General features: G+C 46.9%; 4 protein-coding genes and 2 non-coding genes across 8 annotated transcripts; 2 read left to right on the top strand and 4 right to left on the bottom strand.

The window, feature by feature from the left end:
- Positions 1-350: 350 nt before the first annotated feature.
- rpl18a (ribosomal protein L18a) lies at positions 351-2,689 on the bottom strand. The gene is made up of 5 exons (XM_067254399.1): positions 2,615-2,689; positions 1,721-1,900; positions 1,345-1,474; positions 878-987; positions 351-499 (listed from the first exon to the last, which is right to left on the bottom strand). Exons 1-5 carry the CDS (start codon positions 2,630-2,632, stop codon positions 407-409), a joined length of 531 nt encoding a protein of 176 aa, XP_067110500.1. The 5' UTR covers positions 2,633-2,689; the 3' UTR covers positions 351-406.
- On the bottom strand, positions 1,100-1,232 carry LOC136960553 (small nucleolar RNA SNORA68). Its single transcript, XR_010878849.1, has one exon. It is a non-coding gene; the product is annotated as a small nucleolar RNA SNORA68 (small nucleolar RNA).
- Positions 1,957-2,089, bottom strand: LOC136960554 (small nucleolar RNA SNORA68). Its single transcript, XR_010878850.1, has one exon. It is a non-coding gene; the product is annotated as a small nucleolar RNA SNORA68 (small nucleolar RNA).
- Positions 2,690-3,726: 1,037 nt separating the features above from the next.
- xpot (exportin, tRNA (nuclear export receptor for tRNAs)) lies at positions 3,727-14,981 on the top strand. Of its 2 annotated transcripts, XM_067254226.1 has the most exons (26): positions 3,727-3,861; positions 5,029-5,182; positions 5,730-5,812; positions 6,031-6,087; positions 6,218-6,287; positions 6,446-6,664; positions 7,089-7,273; positions 7,378-7,546; positions 7,929-8,165; positions 8,322-8,399; positions 8,520-8,558; positions 8,693-8,755; positions 8,909-9,033; positions 9,232-9,376; positions 9,575-9,694; positions 9,884-9,978; positions 10,255-10,324; positions 10,513-10,751; positions 10,997-11,282; positions 11,538-11,727; positions 11,851-11,967; positions 12,090-12,205; positions 12,328-12,375; positions 12,480-12,551; positions 12,641-12,697; positions 12,827-14,981. In XM_067254226.1, exons 2-26 carry the CDS (start codon positions 5,096-5,098, stop codon positions 12,851-12,853), a joined length of 2,994 nt encoding a protein of 997 aa, XP_067110327.1. In that variant the 5' UTR covers positions 3,727-3,861; positions 5,029-5,095; the 3' UTR covers positions 12,854-14,981. The 2 variants fall into 2 exon arrangements, with proteins under 2 accessions (XP_067110327.1, XP_067110328.1); XM_067254227.1 differs by lacking the exon at positions 8,322-8,399.
- Positions 14,982-15,142: 161 nt separating this feature from the next.
- Positions 15,143-18,580, bottom strand: rtcb (RNA 2',3'-cyclic phosphate and 5'-OH ligase). Its single transcript, XM_067254228.1, has 12 exons — positions 18,422-18,580; positions 18,071-18,149; positions 17,918-17,985; positions 17,721-17,820; positions 17,462-17,618; positions 17,208-17,364; positions 16,882-17,041; positions 16,520-16,695; positions 16,190-16,378; positions 15,985-16,095; positions 15,708-15,827; positions 15,143-15,588 (listed from the first exon to the last, which is right to left on the bottom strand). The coding sequence occupies exons 1-12, from the start codon at positions 18,512-18,514 to the stop codon at positions 15,481-15,483; spliced, it is 1,518 nt and encodes a 505-aa protein (XP_067110329.1). The 5' UTR covers positions 18,515-18,580; the 3' UTR covers positions 15,143-15,480.
- A 257-nt stretch (positions 18,581-18,837) lies between these two features.
- Positions 18,838-23,044, top strand: fbxo7 (F-box protein 7). Of its 2 annotated transcripts, none has more exons than XM_067254427.1 (10): positions 18,838-18,921; positions 19,288-19,410; positions 19,586-19,850; positions 20,353-20,598; positions 20,715-20,859; positions 21,121-21,204; positions 21,301-21,399; positions 21,510-21,686; positions 22,051-22,088; positions 22,300-23,044. In XM_067254427.1, the coding sequence occupies exons 2-10, from the start codon at positions 19,289-19,291 to the stop codon at positions 22,624-22,626; spliced, it is 1,503 nt and encodes a 500-aa protein (XP_067110528.1). In that variant the 5' UTR covers positions 18,838-18,921; position 19,288; the 3' UTR covers positions 22,627-23,044. The 2 variants fall into 2 exon arrangements, with proteins under 2 accessions (XP_067110528.1, XP_067110527.1); XM_067254426.1 differs by having other exon boundaries at positions 18,842-19,000.
- Positions 23,045-24,056: the final 1,012 nt, after the last annotated feature.

Here is a 24,056-nt window from a genome sequence, read left to right as displayed (position 1 = left end):
TGGGTTAATTAGTAGGAATGAGAAATTCTCCTATACAAGTTCACATTTAGCTACTTAAAATGATCAGGTGGCAGCTATTTTGTCCTTTCTTGGGAAAAGACAGTCTGCAATGTGAAACCTACCTAGCCATATACAAATAAAATACAGTATATAATTGGTTGATGGACTAGAATTTGATCCAAGCTCAGTAGTTTCTGTAAAACTGTAAAAGTGTTGTGCATGCAAAAAGTTCTACCAACCCCATTTCACAAATGGTGTATTGATATGGAAATGTGATGCACCTTCAATACATTTTATGACAATTAATCTGCTCAAGCTCATTCTTAGGTGGATTAATGAAAACTACACGGTTTCTTTTCTGTATAAGAAATTTTATTTTCCCCATTGAGTGAACAAGACATGTCCTTTAGAAGAAGGTGTTTGGTCTCTTGGTGGTGAAGCGGGGCTTGTGCTGGCGACGCAGCACCCTGTGGGGCAGGGGGAACTTGATCTTGGAGTCCTGGAACAGGAGATTAAAGGGTTTGAAAGTCTGCACAATTACAATTGCATATCCATAAACTGTCTATGTGCAAGATAATGGATCACATGTTGCCAGTTTCTTAACCGCCAGGTTTGGAGACGAGAAACAAAAAATCTGGAAGAGGAATCTGGCGTTTGTCTGGCGGGCATTTAACCAGAGCTGACTTAAAGAGTCAGTCCAGTGAGAGACCCGCTTATTCAACAGTCATTTTGACAAGTAATCTCAGCGTTTGTGCAAAATGAAAGTCCCCCCTCAAGTCTGTTTCAGAACAGACTTGATGTAATGTAGATATCCACTAAGGCCTGACACACATCCATGGAGGCGGATCATTCGAGGCTGCTGTCCGCCAATACTTACGTGGAACTGCTTGATGGCAGGTCTGCGACACTTGTTGGCGGCAATCTCCTGGACCTTCATGATCTGGATGGAGTGGGCGCGGGCACGATGGCGGGCTCCCATATCCCGGTCTGCAAGGAGCAAAAAGGCAATTAAAAACTTTTTTTTTTTAAGGGACAACCAGTTGACATTACTAATTCAATGTTAACAAGTGTATTTCTAGGTTTGGGAGGGAAGCAGGAAAGATGTTGAACCTTGATTTCACTTCCGATAGCACATGGAGCCAGTGGAAGGCGACAAAGTACTCATTTTATTTATGCACACATGACAAGAGCATTATACAAAAGAGATAATGACCTTTGGGTTTGCGTGCCTTCAAAACACTCAACTACCACCGCGTTTGACTTTGTTAGACGGTGTATCACACGACGGATCTGGCGACCGTAAAGTGTATGGAGGGTGACGTATGGCTGTAGTGCACCACTTACAGCACTGTGTGACTGCTCCAGATGTGGTCAGGTCTCTGTACTCTCTGTACATGTTGTGGGTGCCGCTACGAGAGTCGTAACGCAGCCAGATGCCAAAGTTTTTCACCTTGAGTGGGGTCTTCTCGTGCACCTGGGACACCGCAGGAGGGGGAAAAACAGTCTCTCAGCAAGTCCACCCATAACTGAAATGTGCGCAAATATTGACAATGCTAATAACTACATGAGGAATACTCATTTAAATACGCAATTAAGTCACAACACATGCGGTGTGGCATGCGTTGTGACTTAAGGTACCCTAAAGGGGAGTACTTTGTTGAGATGAAAATGTCTGGTATGTATTCTCCCTTCATGTAGGCATTCACTGCTCAGAACGTACCAGGCCGCAGTAGACTGTCTCTCCAGAAGCCTTCTTCATCTTCCTGAGCTGGGAGACGAAGTACCAGAAGCGAGACTTGGCCACGACATGGTTGGGGGCGAAGATCCTCATGCGGTACAGAGGAGGAGTGGGGTTCTTGGCAGAGGGCAGCAGGCGCCCAATGACTTTGTATTCCCTAAGCTGTTGAAGGGATGAACAGATTTTAGTACAAGTGGAACAAAACTTGCATATGGAAAAGATGTAGAACCTTGGATTCACTTTCAAAGGCACTGCAGCAGCAGAGAAAGGCGACAAGGTACGTACTACTTTTAGCACACCAGACAAGATCAAACCATTTATTTGATAGGATCTTTGGGTTTAGGGTGCATTCTAGTCGACTAACAACTTGTTATAATGGCTTAAATGTATAATGTGTAGTAAGTCGGTAACTGGTGTGGTATATTAGCTTTGAGTCATCAGTTGATCTGTGAGTATATAGCGGTCGTTAGCTTGCCCTGGTACTACAGTTGTACTAGGCCTTAGACTAGATAAATGTCGTAAGATGTTAAAACTATTATTTTGTTGAGCAAGAGTAGGACACAAACTCGATACAATTCACTTTGCAACATGGCTTATGTTAAGTGAACTCGTCGTTGTCTTGACTGCCGCTGCAACTTTAGCTAGTAAGTTATGCAGTAACACACCGTCCACATGCACATGGCTCAACACAGCAAATTAGACGCCATATTGGGAACGAACAAGCATCGGTCTTCAAGACCCAAAAATGTGACGATCATCTTTACTTTATATAGCATTTTATACATTAACCAATTCGCTAAAACTTTAAATACGTAAGTAGGCTATAATATAGCACTTTCTGACCCATAGCTACGATAAATAAAGCATTTTACATACTGTGCCAGACGCCTTCATGGTGTCTCTCGCTGACTGCCACTGTAAAAGAGGAAGTAGAAGGGCGGAGACTGCACACGTCAAGTACGAAGGAAGGCGGGTCTAATGCTTTCATTTCACTGATTGGCGCGCTGAAAAAAAAGTAGTTGTTCATGGTTGTTAACGTAATTAAAAGTGAACATAGAACATATGTTTCATTAACCATTTGTTGGCGTAGTAGTGTTAGGTGAATATGATGGCTTAGTTTGTAGGACAATTAATTTTGATATTCATTTAACCTAATGGACTACCAGTTAATGACTAGTTTATTTGTTCAGAAATGTAAAATACATTACATTATATTACTGCTATTTATTCAACAGTGTTTCAGACCCACACTGATCACCTGCGATAATTGGTTTACATTAATGTTATCGATTGAAGTGCATAAACTATTGATCATTTAATATAAATAAAACACAAATATAATTTTTAAGATTAAGATGAAGGACAAATTATAACTACATTTGTATTATATCATTAGCTATATGTATTAAAAGAGAAATAATTCTCAACCAGAAATAATTCAAGATTTTCTTCCTGTGCTCGTGACCCAGCTAAATACGATTCTTCCCATTTCCGTCGAATCGACACGCTGCACTACAGTCAATTGACCTCAAAGGTCCTCAATAACATTTCCGTTATAGCAAATTTTCCTTCACAATAAAACATTACCAGAAATGTAGCATAACCAGTCAATGGGCAGAACTTGTGAATCCATGGACATTCCATGATGCTTGGGAATTTGAAGCCTTTAATATTACAAGTAGGCTAACTATGACTTACAGAACGCGAGTCAATATCAATGTATTTTTTCTTTAATAAGAACTAGTAGTCTGGTTATTTGTTCTATACATTTATTTAATCAGTCATACGTTTTCATGATGTTTGGATTCAAACCAAAGTTGACAGTTATATTATATTTACTTATATTAAGATATTTACATACCAGTTGGGATCTCCATGCGCTACAACAAAAACATTTTTACGACCTTTATTTTGAAGATGTTTTAAAGATTTTGACCGGAACTCAGATTACTTACTGAGGCTGCCTTCACCCTGGTACACACCGTGCAAAATCCTATAGCGCATTGCTCGATGTGGGCCATTCTGACAACCTAACTAGCTAACTCTACTGGTTACTGTTCTGTGGAATATTGTACTTTAGATACACTGACGTCAGGGCATAATGCGATAAATTTGTTATTACGGTAAGGTATTTTGACGATCTATTATTTGTTTAATGCCGAATACTTAGTGGCTTGGAAATCATGATTTAACTGTCTCATTTTAACACCGTGCAAACGCAAAGCGTGGCTGTGCGCGAGGTATAGCAGCCGGTACGCCAACATTTTTTAAGTCGTGAACACTGCTCAATGAGTGTGAAGTATAGATGACAAAACATGTCAGAATGAATAGTTGAAAACCACCTATTTGGGCTGGGAAGTTATTACGTTAGTTTTGGTAGCTACTAGCTTGCTAGCTCTATAGTAGCTAGCGCCACTCCGTCTCTGCCATATGTATCCCAACTTTTTCTGAGGAGTGGTTGGGGTTAGCATTCTGCTACTACCAGGCTAACGCCACTCTAGACAGTCATACGATTTGTGACATGATGGACTGTCTAACTAATGCAACTCTGAAATGATTCTCTCTGTGACACATTTAGCGTTCGACTGATGAATAGTCAATGACCACGACGACAAATAGATATTTAATCTTCTTGCAAATGTGTTAATTTGTATCTGTCTAGCTAGCAATCATGGTGACAGCTTGGCATGTCGCACTAGCTAGCTAGCAAACTAATTAGCTAGACTAGTTAATTGGATATGTGGTCCATTCAGAAGGAAAATTACTTATTGTGGTCGCGATGTTGAAGCCGTGTTGCATCATACGTTCTGCGCAATGTAACTGATCTAGTAGCAAGGTATGTGTTGTTCACTGCCTGGTTGGTTTGTAGCTATTGTTCAATCAGTGCGAGAGGCCAACTTCAGGGTTTTGTGTACCATCAATAAGCAACACACTGAGTTTTTGTTAATTCAGTGTAAACACTGTCACTCAATGTCAAAATGCCATGCAGGTCTAGTTTGTGTTTATGCAGCCGGACTATACATGGTATAATTAGTTAGTCACTCAAAGTGTCTTTCACAAGTAGGATACTAAGTGTCCAACTCAAATGTGGTGTAATACACACTGTTGTTATGTTTCAAGTTGTATTTATGTATTTCATAGTCAACATAAGACTGGTAGTCAATTTCTAGGAAACCTTAAGGCATCCTTCTACATTATACTGTAGAAATTAGTAGATATTTCTCTGGCATTAGAAAAGCACCTCAACAGAACGACAGCTGACCATCATGGGTGTCTCTTTGTGTTTCTAGATGTTCACAACCTGCTTGCAGGTATCAGAAAGGATTGAACCCATAGTGGAGTCTAGCTAACCTACCAATGGCCTGCCAGTCTATAGCTGCAATCATGGACGAGCAGGCCCTGCTAGGGCTGAACCCTAATGCTGATGCCTGCTACAGGCAGAGGGTAAGTGTGTGTGTGTGTGTGTCAGTCTGTCTTGGTCAACAGCTGGGGAAATAATTATAAGGAAAAAAAAAAAAACATTGATTATATAGACCGTCCAGAATGCTATTGTAGCTCCACAAGAAGACATGAGACATTTTTAAAATGACTAATTGAATCTGTATCTGCAAATGTGTGCTTCTACAAATCTACTTTGTGTTGATCCAAATATTATTTCTCCAGAACAATAAATGTAGCTCAAGCACTTTAAGATTGTTGTTGCCAGGCAGCCTTCATGTTTTGGTATCCAAACACCCACCATCTTCTTGCCAGTAAAGAAGGCTTGCTGTAAATGTTTCTCTCTGTCAAGCCCTCAAGGCTGTTTGCAGACTGTTGGTGTTTCGTGTGGGTGTTTGTAGAATCTGGTGGTTAGGCGACATATAACAGTTCTAGGTGTAGAGGATCTTTGTCCTACAAGTCTGCATCACAGTCTCTAGCCTTAGGTCGTATTCCCCCCAAACTGCCTTGTTGTGTGTGACGCGCTCTCCCCCCGTGACCCTCTCCTCTCCAGGCGATGGTGTATTTTGAGCAGCTGAAGGAGTCCCAGGATGCATGGGAGGTGTGTGCCGAGGCCCTGGCTAAAGGCATTTACAGGTGAGATGCAGCTGGCATGCCCGTACGCACAAGAGTACAAACTGCCCATACCGAGGCTGAATCGACACGCTCAAGTTCCTTCCTGTCCAAAGTGACATCCAGTGAATAGAAGTCCTTAGTCCCTAGATACTTTCATCTAGTGTGTGTGCCGTGAAGCAGTATTTCAAGGTTCAGTGTGTGAGTTACCACCGTTGTCCCCCCCCTCTTCTCTCTCTCAGTGACGACCATGTGAAGTTCTTCTGCTTCCAAGTCCTAGAGCACCAGATCAAGTACAGGTAAGAGGAGGAGGGGCAGGGGCGCTAGCCCGGTGCTTTCCTCTCAGTGAGGCAGAGAGAGAAGCCACTTTGGGCCTATTCCGCTGTCCCTGCCGTTATTGTCTGAATGGAATTTGTTCTTTTGTCACAGACACGCTGGTCTCAGTGCTGTTCAACAGCAGCTCATCAGGGAAACCCTCATGAAATGGCTCCAGTGTCAGGTGTGTGTGTTTTTATAACGACTGCAATTTTTGTACCTTACCCCTAGATCCAGGAAGTGGACTAAGACATACATTTGCTGTAATTAACCCCGCCCCCCCTTTCTGAAACATCTTTCCGTTATGCGCCACATCTCCCCCCCCCCCCCCCCCCCCCCCAGCTGATGAACGCCCAGCCGGAGAAGCCCTTCATCCGCAACAAGGCGGCCCAGGTGTTTGCCCTGACCTTCGTCATGGAGTACCTGACCCTGTGGCCCAAGTTCTTCTTCGACATCTTGTCCCTGGTGGGGCTCAACCCCCACGGCGTGGACGTCTACCTGCGCACGCTGATGGCCATCGACGCCGAGGTGGTGGACAGGGACATCCTCCACTCCTCTGAGGTGAAAGCCCCTCCCTCATTGCCCTCACTCTCCTGAAGCCCCTCTCTCAGTGCCCTCACTCTCCTGAAGCCCCTCCCTCATTGCCCTCACTCTTCTGAAGCCCCTCCCTCATTGCCCTCACTCTTCTGAAGCCCCTCCCTCATTGCCCTCACTCTTCTGAAGCCCCTCCCTCATTGCCCTCACTCTTCTGAAGCCCCTCCCTCATTGTCCCTCACTCTCCTGAAGCCCCTCCCTCATTGCCCTCGCTCTTCTGAAGCCCCTCCCTCACTCTCCCCTTTTGTGGTCATCTGAAGCGTTTTTAGTTTAATTTTTGGTTGTGCTGTTCAATGGTGCAGTGAAAGGAATATAAACTCAGGTCCACTTCAGTAAAGCAGCATATCACCTGTCGTACAGTCGCGTGGATCTCACTCATGGTGCTTCGCAGGAGACGCGCAGGAATACCCTGATCAAAGACTTGATGCGGGAGCAGTGCATCCCCAGCCTGGTGGAGTCCTGGTTCCAGATCCTGCAGGCCTACCAGCAGTCCCACCCGGAGCTCACCTGCCAGTGCCTGGAGGTGGTGGGGGCCTACGTGTCCTGGATCGAACTCAACCTCATCGCCAACGACAGGTCAGTCAATAATGTCTGTCTGTTGCCATTTTGACAGTTAGTCGCCGTGAACCTGTGTCTGGCTGCCGTATCCCAGACTTAGCGCGTGCGTCTCTGGTTGCCAGGTTTGTGAACCTGCTGCTGAGTCAGATGTCGGTGGAGGAGCTGAGGGAGGAGGCCTGCGACTGCCTGTTTGAGATCGTCAACAAGGGCATGGACCCTGTCGACAAGACCAAGCTGGTGGAGTCCCTGTGCCAAGTGCTGCAGTCTGCTGGCTTCTTCAACGTGGAGCAGGTTAATGGATTCCCACTGTTGATTATCTCTTAAGCGTGAGCCATAGGTTGAACCTTCAGCGATGCCATGTTGTGTACCGTAGGCCTGCGCCATCTGTGTTTCTAGGTCATTGTAGATATCGCTATCAGGCTTGGAGTCCAGGGGCCTCAAGTCTTGTTTACTGAGCCACGGGGGACAGTCCCCCCCCCTCCCCCCCACAGTCCTAAGCCAGGTCAAAGGTCGTGTTTCTTCTTCACCTCCTTGATACTAAAGCGTTTCCCCTCTCTCTCGCTGTCTCTCTCTCGCTGTCTCTCTCTCGCTGTCTCTCTCTCTCGCTGTCTCTCTCTCTCGCTGTCTCTCTCTCTCGCTGTCTCTCTCTCTCGCTGTCTCTCTCTCCCCTCAGGAGGAGGACGTGGACTTCCTCGCCAAGTTCTCGCGGCTGGTCAACGGGATGGGCCAGTCGCTGGTGCTGAGCTGGACCAAGCTGGCCAAGGCGGGCAACGTGAAGGTGGCGGCGGAGACGCTGCAGGCGGTGGAGGCCAAGGTGCCGCTGCTCCTCCAGCTGCTGGTGCACGAGGACGACGACATCTCGGCCAACATCGTGGCCTTCTGCTACGACTACCTGCACGTGCTCAAACAGGTGGGCGGGCGGCCTGGCGCGGGCCACGGGATCGGAGGAAGGGGGGGGGGGGGGGGGGGGGGAGTAGGTCAGCGGTCAAAGGAGTTGTGCCCAGGGAACACCATAGGTGTGAATGAGCAATCGGCACGTTTTAAAGGATTTCTTCTCCCCTCTCAGGGGTCAGACTGGCCTAGTAGCATGCAGGTAAGGAGTGGAGAAGAAGAAGCCATTGAAGAGAGCTGGGACATAGCCAAGGTGTAGGATTGGTTCACGCAAGACCCCACCTAATCTCAGTTCAAATGGATTCCAGCCCCTTTGTGCTGAACTTCAAGCTGCCGGAGGTTTATATGTACTAATGGGATTTCTCCATTTCAGCTTCCTCAACTGACAGACCAGCAGAAAACCAACATCGAGGTGAGATTTGTTTGTGAGAGGAAAAGGCTTCTTGAGTGGAAATGCCTTTTTTTCTCTTCTTTTCTTAGACTTTATCAAAGCTTGAACGCCGATCAAAAGCGAGACAAGTAATCTCACTCGCTCTTTCGAAACAGGCCATCATGCTCGCCGTCATAAAGAAGCTGACGTACGACGACGAGTACAACTTTGAAAACGAGGTGAACCTTCAGTCTCGTTTGGTTTCCAGAACGATCAATCAAAACCCTCGCAAAGCTGTGGAATAGTTCTCTCTCTGCCCATGCCTCACTGCTCCTGTCTGTCTGTCTCCCTCCCTCCCTCCTTCTCCCCCTCTGTCCCCCAACCTCCTCCAGGGGGAGGACGAGGCCATGTTTGTGGAGTACAGGAAGCAGCTGAAGATGCTTCTGGACCGCTTGGCTCAGGTCTCCCCAGAGCTGCTGCTCCAAGCTGTGCGCAGGGTCTTCAGCAACACAATGCTGTAGGTCCCCCCCCCCCCCCCAACACACACACACATCCTGAACCTCACCATGACACACCAACCCCTCCTCACTCCAGGCTCAGTCGCCACCGGGGGTGGTTCCCTCACGACGACTATTCTTAGGCCGACACACTTTTGAATGCGTTTTGACGTCGATGGTTCTCGATTGCACGCGTGTCCCCCCCCCCCTCCTGGCAGGAACTGGCAGACGACTCCGTTCATGGAGGTGGAGGTGGGCATCCGGCTGCTGTACATGCTGGGGGAGGCCCTGCCGGCCTCCCACGGGGCGCACTTCTCCGGGGACAACGCCAAGTCCAGCGCCCTGCAGGACATGATGAGGACGGTCAGTCACCACACACGCGCACACACACAGCGCAACAGCAGACCGCTCGAACAAGACATTTAGAAAATGTGTGTGTGTGAATAAGAAGGCGGAGCCTTTTTATTTATATATATATAGTCTTTTGGACAACCATTCAAGCCAGTTATGTGCATGTCTGACACATTCTACCTTGCCACCCCCCCCACCCCCCTCTTGCAGCTGGTCTCCAGTGGGGTCAGTGGGTACCAGCACACCTCTGTGGCCCTCGAGTTCTTTGAGACGGTTGTGCGATACGACAAGTTCTTCCTCGTGGAGCCCCAGCACATTCCAAACGTCTTGGTGAGTGTTTCAAACGCCTTCCACCGTTAGTCACTTCTTAAAACCACACACGCACGTTGTTCGGTCTCCTCCCAGATTTCCGTGTTTTATCGAGCTCGAGAAAAGGAGACAGGCACGCCCTATCTTTTGTGTACTATGTCAAATGTCCGCCGGGGTGGTGAATGAGGTGTTTTTTGGGGTTGTGTGTAGATGGCGTTTCTGGACCATCGCGGTCTGAGGCACAGCAGCCCTAAGGTCAGGAGCCGGGTGGCCTACCTCTTCTCCCGATTCGTGAAAACGTTACAGTAAGTCTGGCCCACACACACACACAGACACAGTCTCATACCTCTGCTCACTGGCCAAGAGTAATGGATATGCAAACAGCATATGAGAGCCATCTGATATCAGGAAATAGGATCACACGCCCAGCAAAGTCAACAAGTGACTAATCATTTCTGACCTAAATGCTTTGTTTTACGGGTACAACAAGCGGTTTGTTTTGCTAAATATCCTGCCCTACTGTGAACCCCTGTGTTGGTAGTGTGTCAGCGTGGATGCTAACATTAGTCCTGTGTTGACAGTAAGCACATGAACGCCTTCATAGAGGACATCCTGACCAGGATCCAGGACTTGCTGGAGCTCGCTCCTCCTGTAAGGACGCCCCGCTGGCCCGCACCACAACCCCCCCCTACACACGCAACCCTATTGAATCCACACATCTCCGTAGCTTCCCTTTACCACAACCTCACCAAGAAGACATATCTTAGCTTTGTCGTGTGTTAGCCTGACCCTTGTTCTAGCCCAGCTGCTGTAACGCCCCCCCCTTTCTGTCCTCCCAGGAGAACGGCTTCCCCGCGCTGTTGACCAGCGACGACCAGCTGTTCATGTTCGAGACGGCGGGCGTGCTGATCGTGAACGGGGAGAGCCCGGCGGAGAGGAAGCAGGCGCTGATGAGGAGCCTGCTCACGCCGCTGACGGAGGCCTTCCGCCTCCTGCTGGCCAAGCTGCCCCAGGAGGCCGAGGAGGAGAGGCAGGCCGCGCTGGCCGACTGCCTCAGCCACGCCGTGGGGTTCGCCAGGTACGCCGCCCGCCGCCTCCCCCCCCCCAGAAGCCGCCCCGTTGCATGGTGGGATAAAGCCATTTCCTGGGGTTCAAATCCGGCTTTGGCACTTTTCTGCATGTCTTCCCTTCTCTCTCTCCCTGTCTTTCCTGTCACACTTCACACCGTCAGTCCGATAAAGCAGGAAATATATAGAAAAAGGAAAGTTCATAAAAAGGAAAGTACATAAAAAGCACAACTTCCTCCCCCCTCGCTTCCTCCAGCCGCACCAGCAAGGCCTTCAGCAACAAGCAGACGGTGAAGACGTGCGGCTGCACCGAGGTGTACCGGGACTGCCTGCAGGCCTTCCTGCCGGCGCTCAGCTGCCCCGTCCAGAGGGGCTCGCTGCGCAGCTCGGTGCGCTCCTTCCTGCACCGCATGATCATCTGCCTGGAGGAGGAGGTGCTGCCCTTCATCCCCGCCGCCTCGGAGCACATGCTGAAGGACTGCGAGGCCAAGGACCTGCAGGAGTTCATCCCCCTCATCAGTCAGATCACGGCCAAGTTCAAGGTGTGTGTGTGTGGGGGGGGGGGGGGGGGGGGGGGGCTGTTGTGGATGTCGGGGGGGGGGGGGGGGGCTGTAGGATGACTAGTCAAATCAAGAGCAAGTTGGAGATTAGATTGGCTTACTGTTGTGGTTAGGGCATGTCCTTGGCTCGCATTTCTCTTTGCCTTATTTCGAGCAATATGGAACATGGGGGCGACAGACAGGTGGGAGATTTGTAGCCGTCGGCTCTGACTGTGACCGTGTGCGGCGGCGGCGCAGGGCCAGGTGTCCCCGTTCCTGCAGCAGGTGTTCATGCCGCTGGTGCTGGCCATCTTCGAGGTCCTGGCCCGGCCGGCGGAGGACAACGACCAGGCGGCCGCCCTGGAGAAGCAGATGCTGAGGAGGAGCTACTTCACCTTCATCCAGACCATCGCCAGCAGCGGCATGAACGAGGTCATGGCAGGCCAGGGTGAGTCGCTTCCCACGGACAAACGTTTTGGTGACGGGCCAAGGCGCGGTCCCTTTTCTCTCGGGCGTGAATGCCCCCTTGCGCTTGTTGACACCGAGCGCCGTTTCTCTCCCGTCGCGACAGGAGTTGAAAACATCGAGAGGGTCCTCTTCACCATCATCCAGGGAGCGGTGGACTTCCCCGACCCCATCGCCCAGAAAACCTGCTTCATCATCCTCTCCAAGCTGGTGGAGCTCTGGGGTAAGGGCATCGCTGGACGTAGCCTCGAGAGGTCTTGTATGGAGGAAGGTTTGACATCACATCGGTATGCGACTGCTATGCTGACCGTGTGTGATGGGCGCTCATGTGGTTTCTTCCCCCAGGAGGAAAAGACGGAATGGTCGGGTTTCCCGACTTCATCTACAAACACATCGTTCCAGCTTGTTTTCTTGCTCCTCTCAAGCCCACCTTTGACCTCACAGATGCTCAGACAGTTCTGGTACGTTACTAAGAAAGGAACTGGATTCTAATTCATTATTTTTTTTTTAACCTGAATTCAATTGAAGAAATAGATGTCAATGATATTTTTGTATCATGTTGAACCTGTTTGTTTCTCTGCAGACGTTGTCAGAATGTGCGCTGACGTTGAAAATGATTCATCTCAAAAGGGTTCGTCTCACATTTCCACTCAACGCCACAGCGTTTGCAACAGTAATGTGGGAACACGATTGTACTTCATGGGGTGTTTATGCGAAGACCTTTCTCTGTCACAGGGACCGGAATTCATTCAGTACCTACAGCAGGAGTACCTGCCCTCCCTGCAGGTGTCACCTGAAATTACACAGGTACCGTAACAGCTGACTATTCTGTTTCTATTGTATAAAAAACGTTATCCAGCTGTTTGACCAGCGTTTGTTTTTGTGCCTTGCAACAGGAATTATGTCAAGTGCTGGAACAGCCAGATGTTAAGGTCCTCAAAAGCTACATTAAGGTACGTGAGCTACTGACTGGACCTTGAGAACGGCACAAGCTCACTGCCGTGCTTCCAAAGTTACAGCCAGCTGTATCCTGTTCTGTTTCCTTCACTGACTTTCAGGCCTTTTTTTTTTTCTCTCGATAGGCATTTTTTCAGCGAGCCAAACTATAAAAAAGAAAAAAAAAGAAACTGGAAGTTCAGAAGGATTGTGAGGACTCGGAAGAGAGAAGAAAGGAGTTGTTGGTGCCACTTGCAACGAAGACAAAAAACAAACAGAGACTGAGCTTAGCATAGGAGCTGCTTTTGCACTTAAACATGTAACTGCATAACGAAAGCCCATCCTGTGTAAGTTGGGGAAATGAAGCAGGAAAACAAGACGGAGGGGGCTGTCACTCTGTCGGTTGGCCACAACCCTCCACTGACCATGGACAAATCAGGGACGTGCTCTCCATGGGGGATTGGAGCCCTGGTTGGGCAAAGACGGTTTGTGATTGGTGTAACCACTCAAAAGACAGGAAGTAAACTATAGAATATAGTGGGGAAAGTTCAAGAATGGTCTTCAAATGGTAAATTGAAAGTTTGCTGCCTACTCTACCTAAACATGTTTTGGTAATGAACTAAAAAAGACTTTATAGGAGTTGAGAGGCATAGCTTTTTTTTGGTTAAACATGATTTTGACAGGAATTTTTGTGGAAAAATAAGGGCTGGATTGTGACAATTCTGTTGAATGGTGGCATTGACTTTTATGTTTTGGAATGGATTTATTTAACCTTTTTTGCAGTTTGAAGTGACTTACAGGAGAATTCAAGTGCTTATGGTCCTGGTTCATTGTGCATTTGCCTTCCAGGTTTACCACATACCTCTACCCCCCCCAGTGTTTGCATGTCTTGGGTATAACGGCATTCACATATCGTTTTTCCTGATATTCTCAATGTTATTGGTCTCATGACAGTAACGAGGGTATTTCTTTCCTTGGACATCATTTAGAACATGCTTGTGTGTTAGAACTGCATCTCACCTGTACAGTCATGAAGTTTATGTAGTGATCCACTACAGTCACGTAAAATGTTCCCTGAACTGGACGCCACTGACAGTTTTCCTCAGCGTTTGCACCAGTGTTTCAACTGTTACTTTCAGAAGGAAATGGAAGAGAATCGGTGGAACAAAATGTAAATAATGACCTTAAGAGGATGTTCAAGTGTAAATAAAGAGTTTCTAGGTTTAGGCTTTTTTTTTATTTTTTATTATTGTATTCCCATCTGAAAACTTGTGCAAACGTTTAGTGAATCTGGTCCTTTTTATGTACAGCAATCCCAAATAAATGTTGCTAGTGTACAGAACGAAACATTCGGAATCTAAATGCATTTTATATTGAAGAATCGGATGATTGTTAAGGCCTCTGACAGAACACGATTATGCAATGTTGATTGCCTGCAATACTGTGAAGTTTACCTGCCCAACTGCTCCTTAGGTGTGAAGACTATTTTCAGTCGCAGTTTTGAGTACGCGAACCCAACCCCATCTGCATCTACCCAAATATCAAATGTTCCCTTCAGTGTTGTACTAATTTTAGTGAGACATGTTTTCGGTCAAACCATTCAACATAATTGAGTTGTACTTTTAATGTCCCATAATGGCATATTCTGTACCCTATTCATTTTGTCGATCCATCACTGAAGTATCTTGGCTACGTCAGCACTCGAATCACTACATTTGTTGTTTAGGCAGACACAGGCAACCTATTTTGTGAGTGTAAACTGTAACTGTGCCTGGGACACTGGTAATATTTTATCAACCATTTAGTTGGGTGTTGCTCTAAGATGATAATACCGATTTATTTGACTTCCGCGCCGTTGCTGTTCTTTGCTGTCATCTATGCCATGAATTGCATTGCAATTTAAAACTTTAATTGTGGCTCTGGTTTACCTGGATAAGATCTGAGGAACATTTAAAAAATATTTTTAATAAAAGGTGACTTTTAAGAAGTCTTTAATGTGAATCCTAAGACATCAAATGCTGTATGGGTTGCCAATGCAGAGTAAGAAATCATTTCAAACTGCAGTTTCCAAAATGGTTTTATTAGTGGATTATGGGAAAACCATGTTAATTGCATCTATGCCAAATATGAGGTAATTTGTTCATTATGGATTGAAATGTCTTTGTGAGAATGTAAGGTTTATTTTTTGATACTGAGATGAACCTTCACCTCTGTTAGTACCTACAAGTGTTTACTAATATGCAGTCTTCATTACCCCAGCACAATCATTTGCAGAAATAAATGTTTGTGTTCTAACAGTAACATGGTTTATTATCAATTCAGTTGCTATCCACACCCCTATTATTGAGATGACAGCTGTTTGCCACATGTAGCACAAGATGTAAGATTTGTCAAGCCCATTGGGTTAGGGACAGCTGAACATGCACTAGAAAATCAACAGTAATCAGTTGATGCAGTTAGTCTATGTTCTCTTCCATCCTTTATTATCTGACAGGCAAAGCCCACATTATAATAGGCCACAGCAATTGGCACCAATAAGAACAAAAAATGTATTAAGTTCTCTCGTTTAGTTAAGAAATTAAAGTATGAAGTCTCCTCTTATCCTTTGATAGCTTGAGAACTGTACAAAATCATATTCGTAAAGCTTGGGAAGGCTGGCTTGTAAGTCATACCATTCGTGTTCCTTCATTTACAGACAAATGTCAGGCCACACTGCTCGATGGTCAGCTCACTTCCTTTAGAGTCGCTCATGAACCTTCTAGTTCCAAGTGCCCATAGTCTCTAGCTGAGCCAAAGCGTGTTACCCCTTGATTACGGCGATTGGTCGTAGTTTAATAGCCTTCTTGCTTATTCCAGCATCGTGGCATGTGTTGACAACATCCGTCACATTCTTGTATGATTCAGGAGCCTGTATGGACAGAAGGATGCCCGCTGTTATCATAGAAATAAATAACACTTCACCAACTATGCATTGCGTGTCAAATTGATTTGTAGCAAGGCGTGTGTGGGTCTCCGCTTTCGGCCTACCTCCTCCATGACTAGTTTGGGCGAGGCCACTCGAATGGCAATGCCCTTGTCTGCCAGCTTGTCCAACACATCCTGGAAGTCCAAGTTCCTGCGGGACTTGGCACGAGACAGAGCGCGCCCCTGGACAAACAGAGCGGTTGGAAGTTGTGGCGGGTTAAACCAAGCGAAAAGTGAAGTTAGAGAGACGTAGTCACTGCGATGACGGTGGATGGTTGAGGTTTTAGAAAAAGTGACGCGTGATAAACTTCAGGAAGCCTGGATTGAGGGGAGCTCATACCGCGCCATGGCAGGTGGTGCCAAAGGTCTCAGTCATGCCTTGCTCTGTCCCCGTCAAGACATAGCTGCAGGTGCCCATTGTGCCACCAATTAACACCGGCTGGCCTGTAAGCTGACAAAACAAAAGTACACGCCATACTAATTAAAGTACAGTTTCCGAAACAATGCCGTTCACTTGGGCCGCGGTTCTCGGCCGCGGCGGTTACCTGGTAGTCCACGGCGATGAGGGGGTGGTGCGGGGGGAAGGCCCGGGTGGAGCCCTTGCGGTGCACCAGCAGGGTCTTCTGCTTGCCGTCCACCATGTGCTCCTCCACCTTGGCGATGTTGTGGGACACGTCGTAGATCACGTGCATGTCCAGGTCGTCTGGCGTGGTGGTGAAGACCTTGGAGAAGGCCTGCGGGACAGACGGACAGAACCGTGGACGCGTTTCACCGTGACTGAAGACTTGAGATGAATATGCTTCATCTATGCTTTGGTCTGCAGTGAACTGATTAACCAGGGAACTGATAACCAGGGAGCTGGCAGGATGGGGTACCTGTCTGGTGAGGAAGGTCATGGAGGAGCGGTTGACCCAGGCGTAGTTCCCTGCGGCGGCCATGCCCTTCAGGTAGTCCTGGCCCTCATCCGATGTGATGCGAGCGCAGGCCAGCTGCCGGTCATTCACTATGATCTTGTCCCTCTTCATTGCCTTCTCCATGGCAACAAGGGCATCTACAAAGGCGAGTTTCATTCAATACACATTTCTTCCCCTCCCACACACGTAACCACATTTAATTATCGGGCGGATAAGGGTATTATGTGATGACTGGGACCTATCAGCATGCAAAGGGAGTAATCGCTGCAGCTGATGCAATTACGTAGCAAGCAGTCGTTCTGACATGGCAAAACAGCGCCCACCTGTGGCCACCTGGTGCCCGAGCCCCCTGCTGCCACTGTGGATCATCACGCACACCTGGCCCTTGTGATCGATGCCCATCTTCTTGGCCGCATAGTCGTTGTAGATCTCATCCACCACCTGGATCTCAGCATAGTGGTTCCCTGCCCCTAGTGTTCCCAGCTTAGAGACAAGAAGCAGCACATATATTTACTACAACTAAAATCGTCAGTGGACATCATGTATCATTGTCATGTTCATGGCAATCATGTACTAAGTCCACTTTAGGTTCAGTAGGGTTGTATGGGGTGACGGGGTCCGAAGACCCAGGGGAGGTCTTGGAAGATACCTGTGGCAGGCCCCTCTTCTTGGCCTTGGAGGAGACCTTGTTGGGGTCAGCCTGGAGCATTCGGCCATACTCCTCACAGTGCTCCTTGTCCTCTGCCCAGGCGTAGCCCTCCCTCAGGGACCAGTCCACCCCCATCTCCAGGGCCTCCTCAAGGTCCCTGCATCACCAACACCATGGCATGTCACATCAGAGATACGGTCCTGAACGGCTGTCAGTGCCCGTGGGGCCCTAGGTCCCTCCCTCCCCCTCCTTACTTGGCGCTCATGGGGATGACCCCCTTGGAGCCCACTCCCACTGGGATGTGGTCAAACAGCGCCTGGGCCAGCTGCTCCTTCACCGGCTGGACGTCCGCCTCATCCAGGTTGGTCCTCAGCAGACGAACGCCACAGTTGATGTCGAAACCCACACCCCCTGCAGAGAAGCGGTCGCCAGACCAGACGTAAGTCACACCTGCTGTGTGTGTGTGTGTGACGTTATTAGATGGTGCAACAGCGACGGCAGTCAATCCTGTACCTGGGGAGACCACAGCAGTGGGATCACTCATGTCAAAGGCAGCCATATTTCCAATGGCAAAGCCATACCCCGAGTGGACATCTGGAAGTCCAATAGATCTCTGGGGATGATGTTTGGCAAGATAAATTGCTATGTTTATTTTGACAATTCAACACAATTTATAGTTGACATCTCGGTTGAAATGTAAAAGTACTTACATGTACTATTCCTGGTAGAGCTGCCACATTCCCAATCTGTTTCAATGCCGGGAGAAACCCACCAAAACCTAATAAACGATATATTTAAATGTATCAACCAAGCTTATGTAAATGTAGCATGTATGGTTCTGTATGGCATGGTGTCATATCTACCTCCTCCTTTACAAGCATTTCGTAATTCCTCAAAAATCAACTTTTCAAGGGGGTCGTTAACGTAGAAGACGCCTTCCACCTGAAAAACAATTATTGTTAGCGAACTAGCTACAAGTCAATGCTCTATCAAACAACAGGCTATTACTACTGGTTTAGATCTAAGGGATTGATGCGGGTGTGGACAGACTATGTTACGTATTATTGAACACACAGTCAGTAAACATAACTTAAAAATAACTTGGATGCATTTAAAATGATCTACGTCCACGTCTACCACATGTGCTAACTGACGTAGCAACTTAGCTTCGTTCATGCCAAGCCCAGCCATGTCATTCAATACAACTTGTTCACCTGCATGTTCGGTACAAAGCCCTTTTTGATACGCCAACAGTTCTTGCCAATTTTATCCATATATTGCAACTCGTCATTGTAACTTCTGCTCATTTTGGTGGTAGAAGCTCAAAATATATTGAAATGTGATCACTGATCAGTGTTAGAATCTGTCCTGACAGTAACTGGCATACGCAACTACGGAAACTCAGAGGTACCGTAATACAAAGCAAAACGCGTTAGGATTATTATATAGTTTTTGGTTTGTAATGACAAAACAGTTTTTACAAACCCCTTAGTTTTTATATAATAATATTGTTTATGTGAGTATGTTTTGCACACATCTCACACGAATACAACTATATTTGTTTAATTTCTGTTTCCGTAGAGAAAGTCAGCATCCCTCATCGTTTTCCGTAGTTGAAGTCAAACACAACATAAGCTGTAGTCTTGTAGCTAGTAAATTACTGAAGACTGTCCCCCTATTTACCTTAATCAAGCAATGCGACCATACCCTAATGGTAATAGTTTGATCATTTATTAGGATACGTTGTTTAGATGTTTTGTGACACGACGTAAACCGACTGGCTGCAATTAAACGTAAGTGCTTGGTAACTTGTTGGGTAACATTATTAGCTAGTAAGGTACCCTGTTACCCTGTCAAAACTGCATGGTTTGTGCTACATAGTAGCTATCAAGAAGGCTAACTTTTGGCAGTAATAGAGCTAGCATCCTAACTTATCCGATCTGCTATGATTTTGTCAAGAAACGAAACCGAAACATGAATACATAGGGAGGAAGACCCAGATATGTAGCTGTTAATGACAGATGCGAAATGTGTTCTGAACATTTCTGATAATCTACGCCTTTCTTGGGGTCCTTCTAAGCATGAAGCTGCGTGTTAGAGTCAACAAGCAGACCAGCCGTGTGGAGCTGGAGGGAGAGGAGCCCACCATCACAGAGCTAAGTATTCAAATCAAGGAGATCCTGCTGCCTTCCCATGGACTCAGGTCAGACCCCTGTTTCGCCCTCTTGTATTGTATTTTAACTATTGGTATTTGTAAAATTCTAGAAGTCCACAAAGAAATGCATTTGTAGCTATGGGCGACAGTTACTCCATAATTACTCAACAATGGTTGTTAAGGCTTAAAGCAGTTTCTTTTTTACTTCTTCTCCCACCTCCAGCCCGGACACAGAATTCACCCTGTCCCTGAATGGCACAGAGCCTCTCTGCGACACAGGACAGACACTCTCCTCATGCAGCATTGTTTCTGGGGATTTAATCTGCGTAATCCTGCCTCAGTCTGTGGCTGTGCCCTCTGCTTCCCCCTCACCTGTGAGCCAGGCTGCCAGCCACAGTGGTAGAACCTGCCCCAGCAGCAGCAGCGCGGCCGCACAAACACCACCACCCAAACAGACGAAACACTCCCATGCCATGCATTCTAATGAGGTGAGCACTCTGTCCTCCAAAAAAGTGATCTGATTCAGCAGCGACTCTCTCGAATGACTCGGTGCGATTCAAAATGGATAAAATATGCAAATCACTTGATCCATGATGCATTCAAAGGGAAAAAAGGAGAGAGATACACAGGCCTGTAGCTAAATATTCATATTCAAAGCTTTCGAGTTGAGAATGAAAATAATACTCACATTCTCAACTGACAGCAGACGCCCTTGGATTTAGGGGAGATTGTGTGTGTGTGTTCGTGTGTGTGTGTGTGTGTTGGAAAGAGGTGCTGAGTCATCCTCTGTACTCTCTGGCAGGCCAGCACAAAAATATGTAGCATGGTTGTTATGATTTTATAACTGTTCTATATATTACCATGGTTCGATAAACCCTGTTTAATTCAGGACTACTAAATAATACGCGTACATTTTTTTTATGGCCCCCAGTGGTGTCCTCTTGAAAAGTAATACAAAACACGTTTTGTAATTCTCCATCCAACATTTAGCCAGGCACAAGCAGCAAGGTAGCTGAGATGCAGACTGATCCTAAACAGGATATGGCCCCTGAAGAAGAACAGGAAGCAGAGGCAGCTCCGCTCACCTTGGAGCCCATGCTGTGTGACGAGGCAGAGGAAGGCAAGTTGCCTCATTCCTTGGATGTGCTCCATCACAACTCCCAAAGCGGCAGCCCGTTTGATGCTGTCATGGTGGTCGTGCACCTTCTGATGTTGGAGACTGGGTTCTTCCCTCAGGTGAGGTGAACAGCGAACAGGAACTTGGCATGTTCTATACAACAAGCAGCCATACAGAATACCACAGTATATACCAACATAGAAATGACTGTGGGTCTCTGTGTCTGTCTGTGAAGGGTTCAGAGGTCAAGCATGGTGAGATGCCCAGCGATTGGCGGGCAGCGGGAGGGGTGTACAGGCTCAAGTACACCCACCCTTTTTGCGAGGACAGCCTCATCCTAGTTGTGGCCGTTCCCATGGGCAACCTGCTGGCTGTTAACGGTGAGTCAGCCCACATACGATTCTGCATTTTAGTCTACAACCTCCTCTTACATTGGCAACTTCATTAATTTGATATGTATTTACTCTCAACCTGTTTCTCCTATTACAGAAGATTGTTAGCTCACATAGGTTTAGGATTATTTACAATCAAGATATGAAACCATGTAGAATTGAGGTTAGACTGCGAGGTAACAGTGGAGAGGAGTAGGACCAAGAATTCTAATGTACTTGTACTTACAAAAAACATTTAAACTTCTACAGCCTCCCTGAAGATCAATGAGAAGGTGGAGAAGGTTAATAAGCTGACACTGAACCCAGTCCTCTATGTGAATGGCATTGTACAAAGTAAGTATGCTCGGACCAGGAGCATGCATGGATGTACACCAAACCCTTCACGACTCGACTTAAATGTGCACTTCTGCTGTGTCGCCCTCGTCACAGGAGAGGATGCAGCCGCCAGTACCTACAAAGACCTGCGCAAGCTGTCGCGGGTTTTCAAAGACAAGATGGCGTACCCCGTGATAGCTGCAGCCAGAGAAGGTATATGTGTGGAGCAGTATGTGTGTTTAAAAAAAAAAAGATTGAAAAAAGGTATTCATATTATGACTATTGTTATTAAAAACTCACTGTCTCTCTGGTGGTGCCAACAGCCATGGCGCTCCCGCCCGTGTTTGGCCTGTCTATCCTGCCTCCAGAGCTCCTGCTGCGAATGCTGAGGCTGCTGGATGTGGGCTCCCTGCTGGCCCTGTCGTCCGTCAGCAGACACCTCAACACTGCCACTGCTGACTCCACCCTGTGGAGGCACTTCTACCGTCGCGACTTCAGGGGTATGAGGCCCGAACACACACACCCTTTTTTAGCATGCCAGTCCCTCAGTAAACTGTCGACTGATTTCCAGAATACTAAAGGTTTCCTTGACCGGAATGAGTATTTCATAACGGCAACTTTAAGCCCTTTAATGTTACGTATTCTATATTGTTTATTTGGTTCATTCAAGATGGACAGGAGACATCAGTGAGCTGTTGTCTGTGATAAGAATCTCCCTCCCTGAGCAATTACACTAAATGCCAAATGCAACAGCTCATTCCAAATGTCAGGGCCACAGGTTATATTAAGTTGTGTTTGATAAAAGTTGGTATGGTTTACGGCTTCTCTGAGAAATCTGCTTCATTCTTCCATTTCATCATGCAGATAGTCAGAATCCCGTCAGAAACACAGACTGGAAACAAGTGAGTAATATCCTTTCCTAGAAGAGAAACTCAGAATAAATGCCAGCATTCTTAGGAATTCTGTCACGCTGTATTTCTCTGTGTCTGTGCACGTAGTGGACCTTTCAGAAGCTAATTGAGTGTTTAGTAGAGACCAACCAAAGCTTATCCATTTGTTGGCTCAGGTGCCCAATTGTTATGTTATTACAAGATGATATTCCTCCTTTCTCAGCTGTACAAGACCAAGTACAAGATACACAAGGAGGCCTCCCGTTATCGGCCCATGCCCCGTGTCCTGCCCTTCCCACGCACCTTCCCTTTCCACCCCGGGGCATTCCACCCCATCCCCCCCCCCCTCTACCCCCCCGGCATCATCGGCGGAGAATACGACGAGCGCCCTAACCTCCCCCACGGCCTCCTTCCCAGGCCGCGCTATGACCCCATCGGCCCACTTCCAGGTCTCCCAGGTCACGATCCCGCGGGAGGACTTCTGATTGGACGGCGGGGCCACAGGCCCTCTGGGGGCCGGCCGGCGGACATCCGGCGGGGGTTCATCTGACGTAGAGCTACGAGAGGGGGCGTGTTTATCTCACGATGAGGAGGCACAGAATAAAAGTAGGGGTGGAGTTGGACGTGGATTCCTGGCTGGTGTGTGTTGGGGTAGCTGCCTGGTATTGAAGCAGATCAGTTGCACCACTTAGCTTTGTCTCCTAACCTTGCTCTTTCTCCTACCATATTGACCGTGGGTCGAGTTTGCATTTGAGCTCTTTCTGTCTGTCTTGAGAGGTTAGCTTACTAAGACTAAATAACACGATGGGTGAATGTCCATCTTGTGTATTGGAGTGATTGATGAGATAATCGCATGGAGGATTGGGGAGAAAATGTTTCACTTATTCCATTTAATACTTGGGTGAACACATTTTATAAATTACAAGACAAAAGCTTTCAATAAAATAAAATAAAAAGCTATTGACTGATTTGTCTGTGGTCATTTTTAGCCCATCTCCATTCCGTAAAACAGTCCCATGAGGGATGATTAAATGCAAGTGCTCCACAACCTGACTAGACTGTAAAAATCAAATTGCCCCGTGTGCTATGTTCTTAAAACTGAATTATTGCATACATTTTAAAGCCACTATTAAAGTTTATAAGATGCATATTTAATGGTGGGCCTAGTGACATTGTAATACCGTAGGCTAATGAATGTACATGGTGCATTCTCATATAGAGGAAGCAGACCTGTAGACCGCATTTCATTTTTGAATAAAGGAATAAGTCTACGTTAGTTCAGCTGGAAGTAAACAAAGAAACAAGACTCGATCTGATGGATGTCTACAGTGAGCCGCGGTCCGCGTGTCGCTGGCTGCTGCATGCTTTGTCTTCTATAGGATTTCAAATGACATCATCCTTTTTCCTTAGAGCAGTGACATCAGAGGGTCTTACACGATTGGCTTATATTTGACAGAGGCTCAAGGACACACAATTTAGTTTAGCCCTTAAAAGTGATGGCCTGATTTTGACGAGATGGTACAGATTATAGGAGAGTCCTCGTTTTCATAATAAGGTTCGTTTTATCGCGGGTACCACTTAAAATTGATTTCACTAAGCTTATAATGGCCATGATTCTGTTGACAGCTGGGTGTTTAAATATAAACATGTAAATATGTCCCCTCGTTTGCACTGCATAACACTTCTGGGACACTCAATAGGGACAAAATAAAAAACACATTTCACAATAAACGCGTGATGTCAGGGAAGTCTCATGCCAACTTGTCTGGTATCGTCATCTTGACTAAGCGCGCTGACTCCTCCCCTATTCGCAACATTGTATCCAAACTGTGAAATATAAAGAAAGAATCAAAACTATGTGCATAATAGGCTCATTCAGCTGTTGCGGTCCCCTGTTGAATACTATTGGCGAATAGTAATGCCTGATATGCACTGCACTTGGTGAAATATTACATGGTACCTTCCCCTTTAAAAGGGTTC

The sequence above is a fragment of the Osmerus mordax genome, chromosome 17 (assembly GCF_038355195.1).
Source record: "Osmerus mordax isolate fOsmMor3 chromosome 17, fOsmMor3.pri, whole genome shotgun sequence".
NCBI lineage: Eukaryota > Metazoa > Chordata > Actinopteri > Osmeriformes > Osmeridae > Osmerus > Osmerus mordax.
Note: the sequence above shows the minus strand (reverse complement) of the source record. Positions and strands in the feature narration are given on the sequence as shown.

Bases quoted from the DNA above. Each gene is read 5' to 3' on its own strand.
- rtcb (XM_067254228.1), bottom strand. From the start codon at position 18,514: ATGAGCAGAAGTTACAATGACGAGTTGCAATATATGGATAAAATTGGC. The intron at 17,986-18,070 runs GTAGATATGACA...ATCGTTTATTAG, and splicing joins AAATGCTTGTAAAGGAGGAG to GTTTTGGTGGGTTTCTCCCG. The intron at 17,821-17,917 runs GTAAGTACTTTT...CATCATCCCCAG, and splicing joins CTCTACCAGGAATAGTACAT to AGATCTATTGGACTTCCAGA.
- xpot (XM_067254226.1), top strand. From the start codon at position 5,096: ATGGCCTGCCAGTCTATAGCTGCAATCATGGACGAGCAGGCCCTGCTA. The intron at 8,400-8,519 runs GTGTAGGATTGG...TCTCCATTTCAG, and splicing joins AGAGCTGGGACATAGCCAAG to CTTCCTCAACTGACAGACCA. The intron at 8,559-8,692 runs GTGAGATTTGTT...CTTTCGAAACAG, and splicing joins AGCAGAAAACCAACATCGAG to GCCATCATGCTCGCCGTCAT.
- rpl18a (XM_067254399.1), bottom strand. The intron at 988-1,344 runs GTAAGTGGTGCA...TGCTCCTTGCAG, and splicing joins TGGAGCAGTCACACAGTGCT to ACCGGGATATGGGAGCCCGC. The intron at 500-877 runs GTAAGTATTGGC...CTCCTGTTCCAG, and splicing joins CTGCCATCAAGCAGTTCCAC to GACTCCAAGATCAAGTTCCC.
- fbxo7 (XM_067254427.1), top strand. From the start codon at position 19,289: ATGAAGCTGCGTGTTAGAGTCAACAAGCAGACCAGCCGTGTGGAGCTG. The intron at 21,400-21,509 runs GTATATGTGTGG...TGGTGCCAACAG, and splicing joins GATAGCTGCAGCCAGAGAAG to CCATGGCGCTCCCGCCCGTG. The intron at 21,687-22,050 runs GTATGAGGCCCG...TTCATCATGCAG, and splicing joins CTACCGTCGCGACTTCAGGG to ATAGTCAGAATCCCGTCAGA.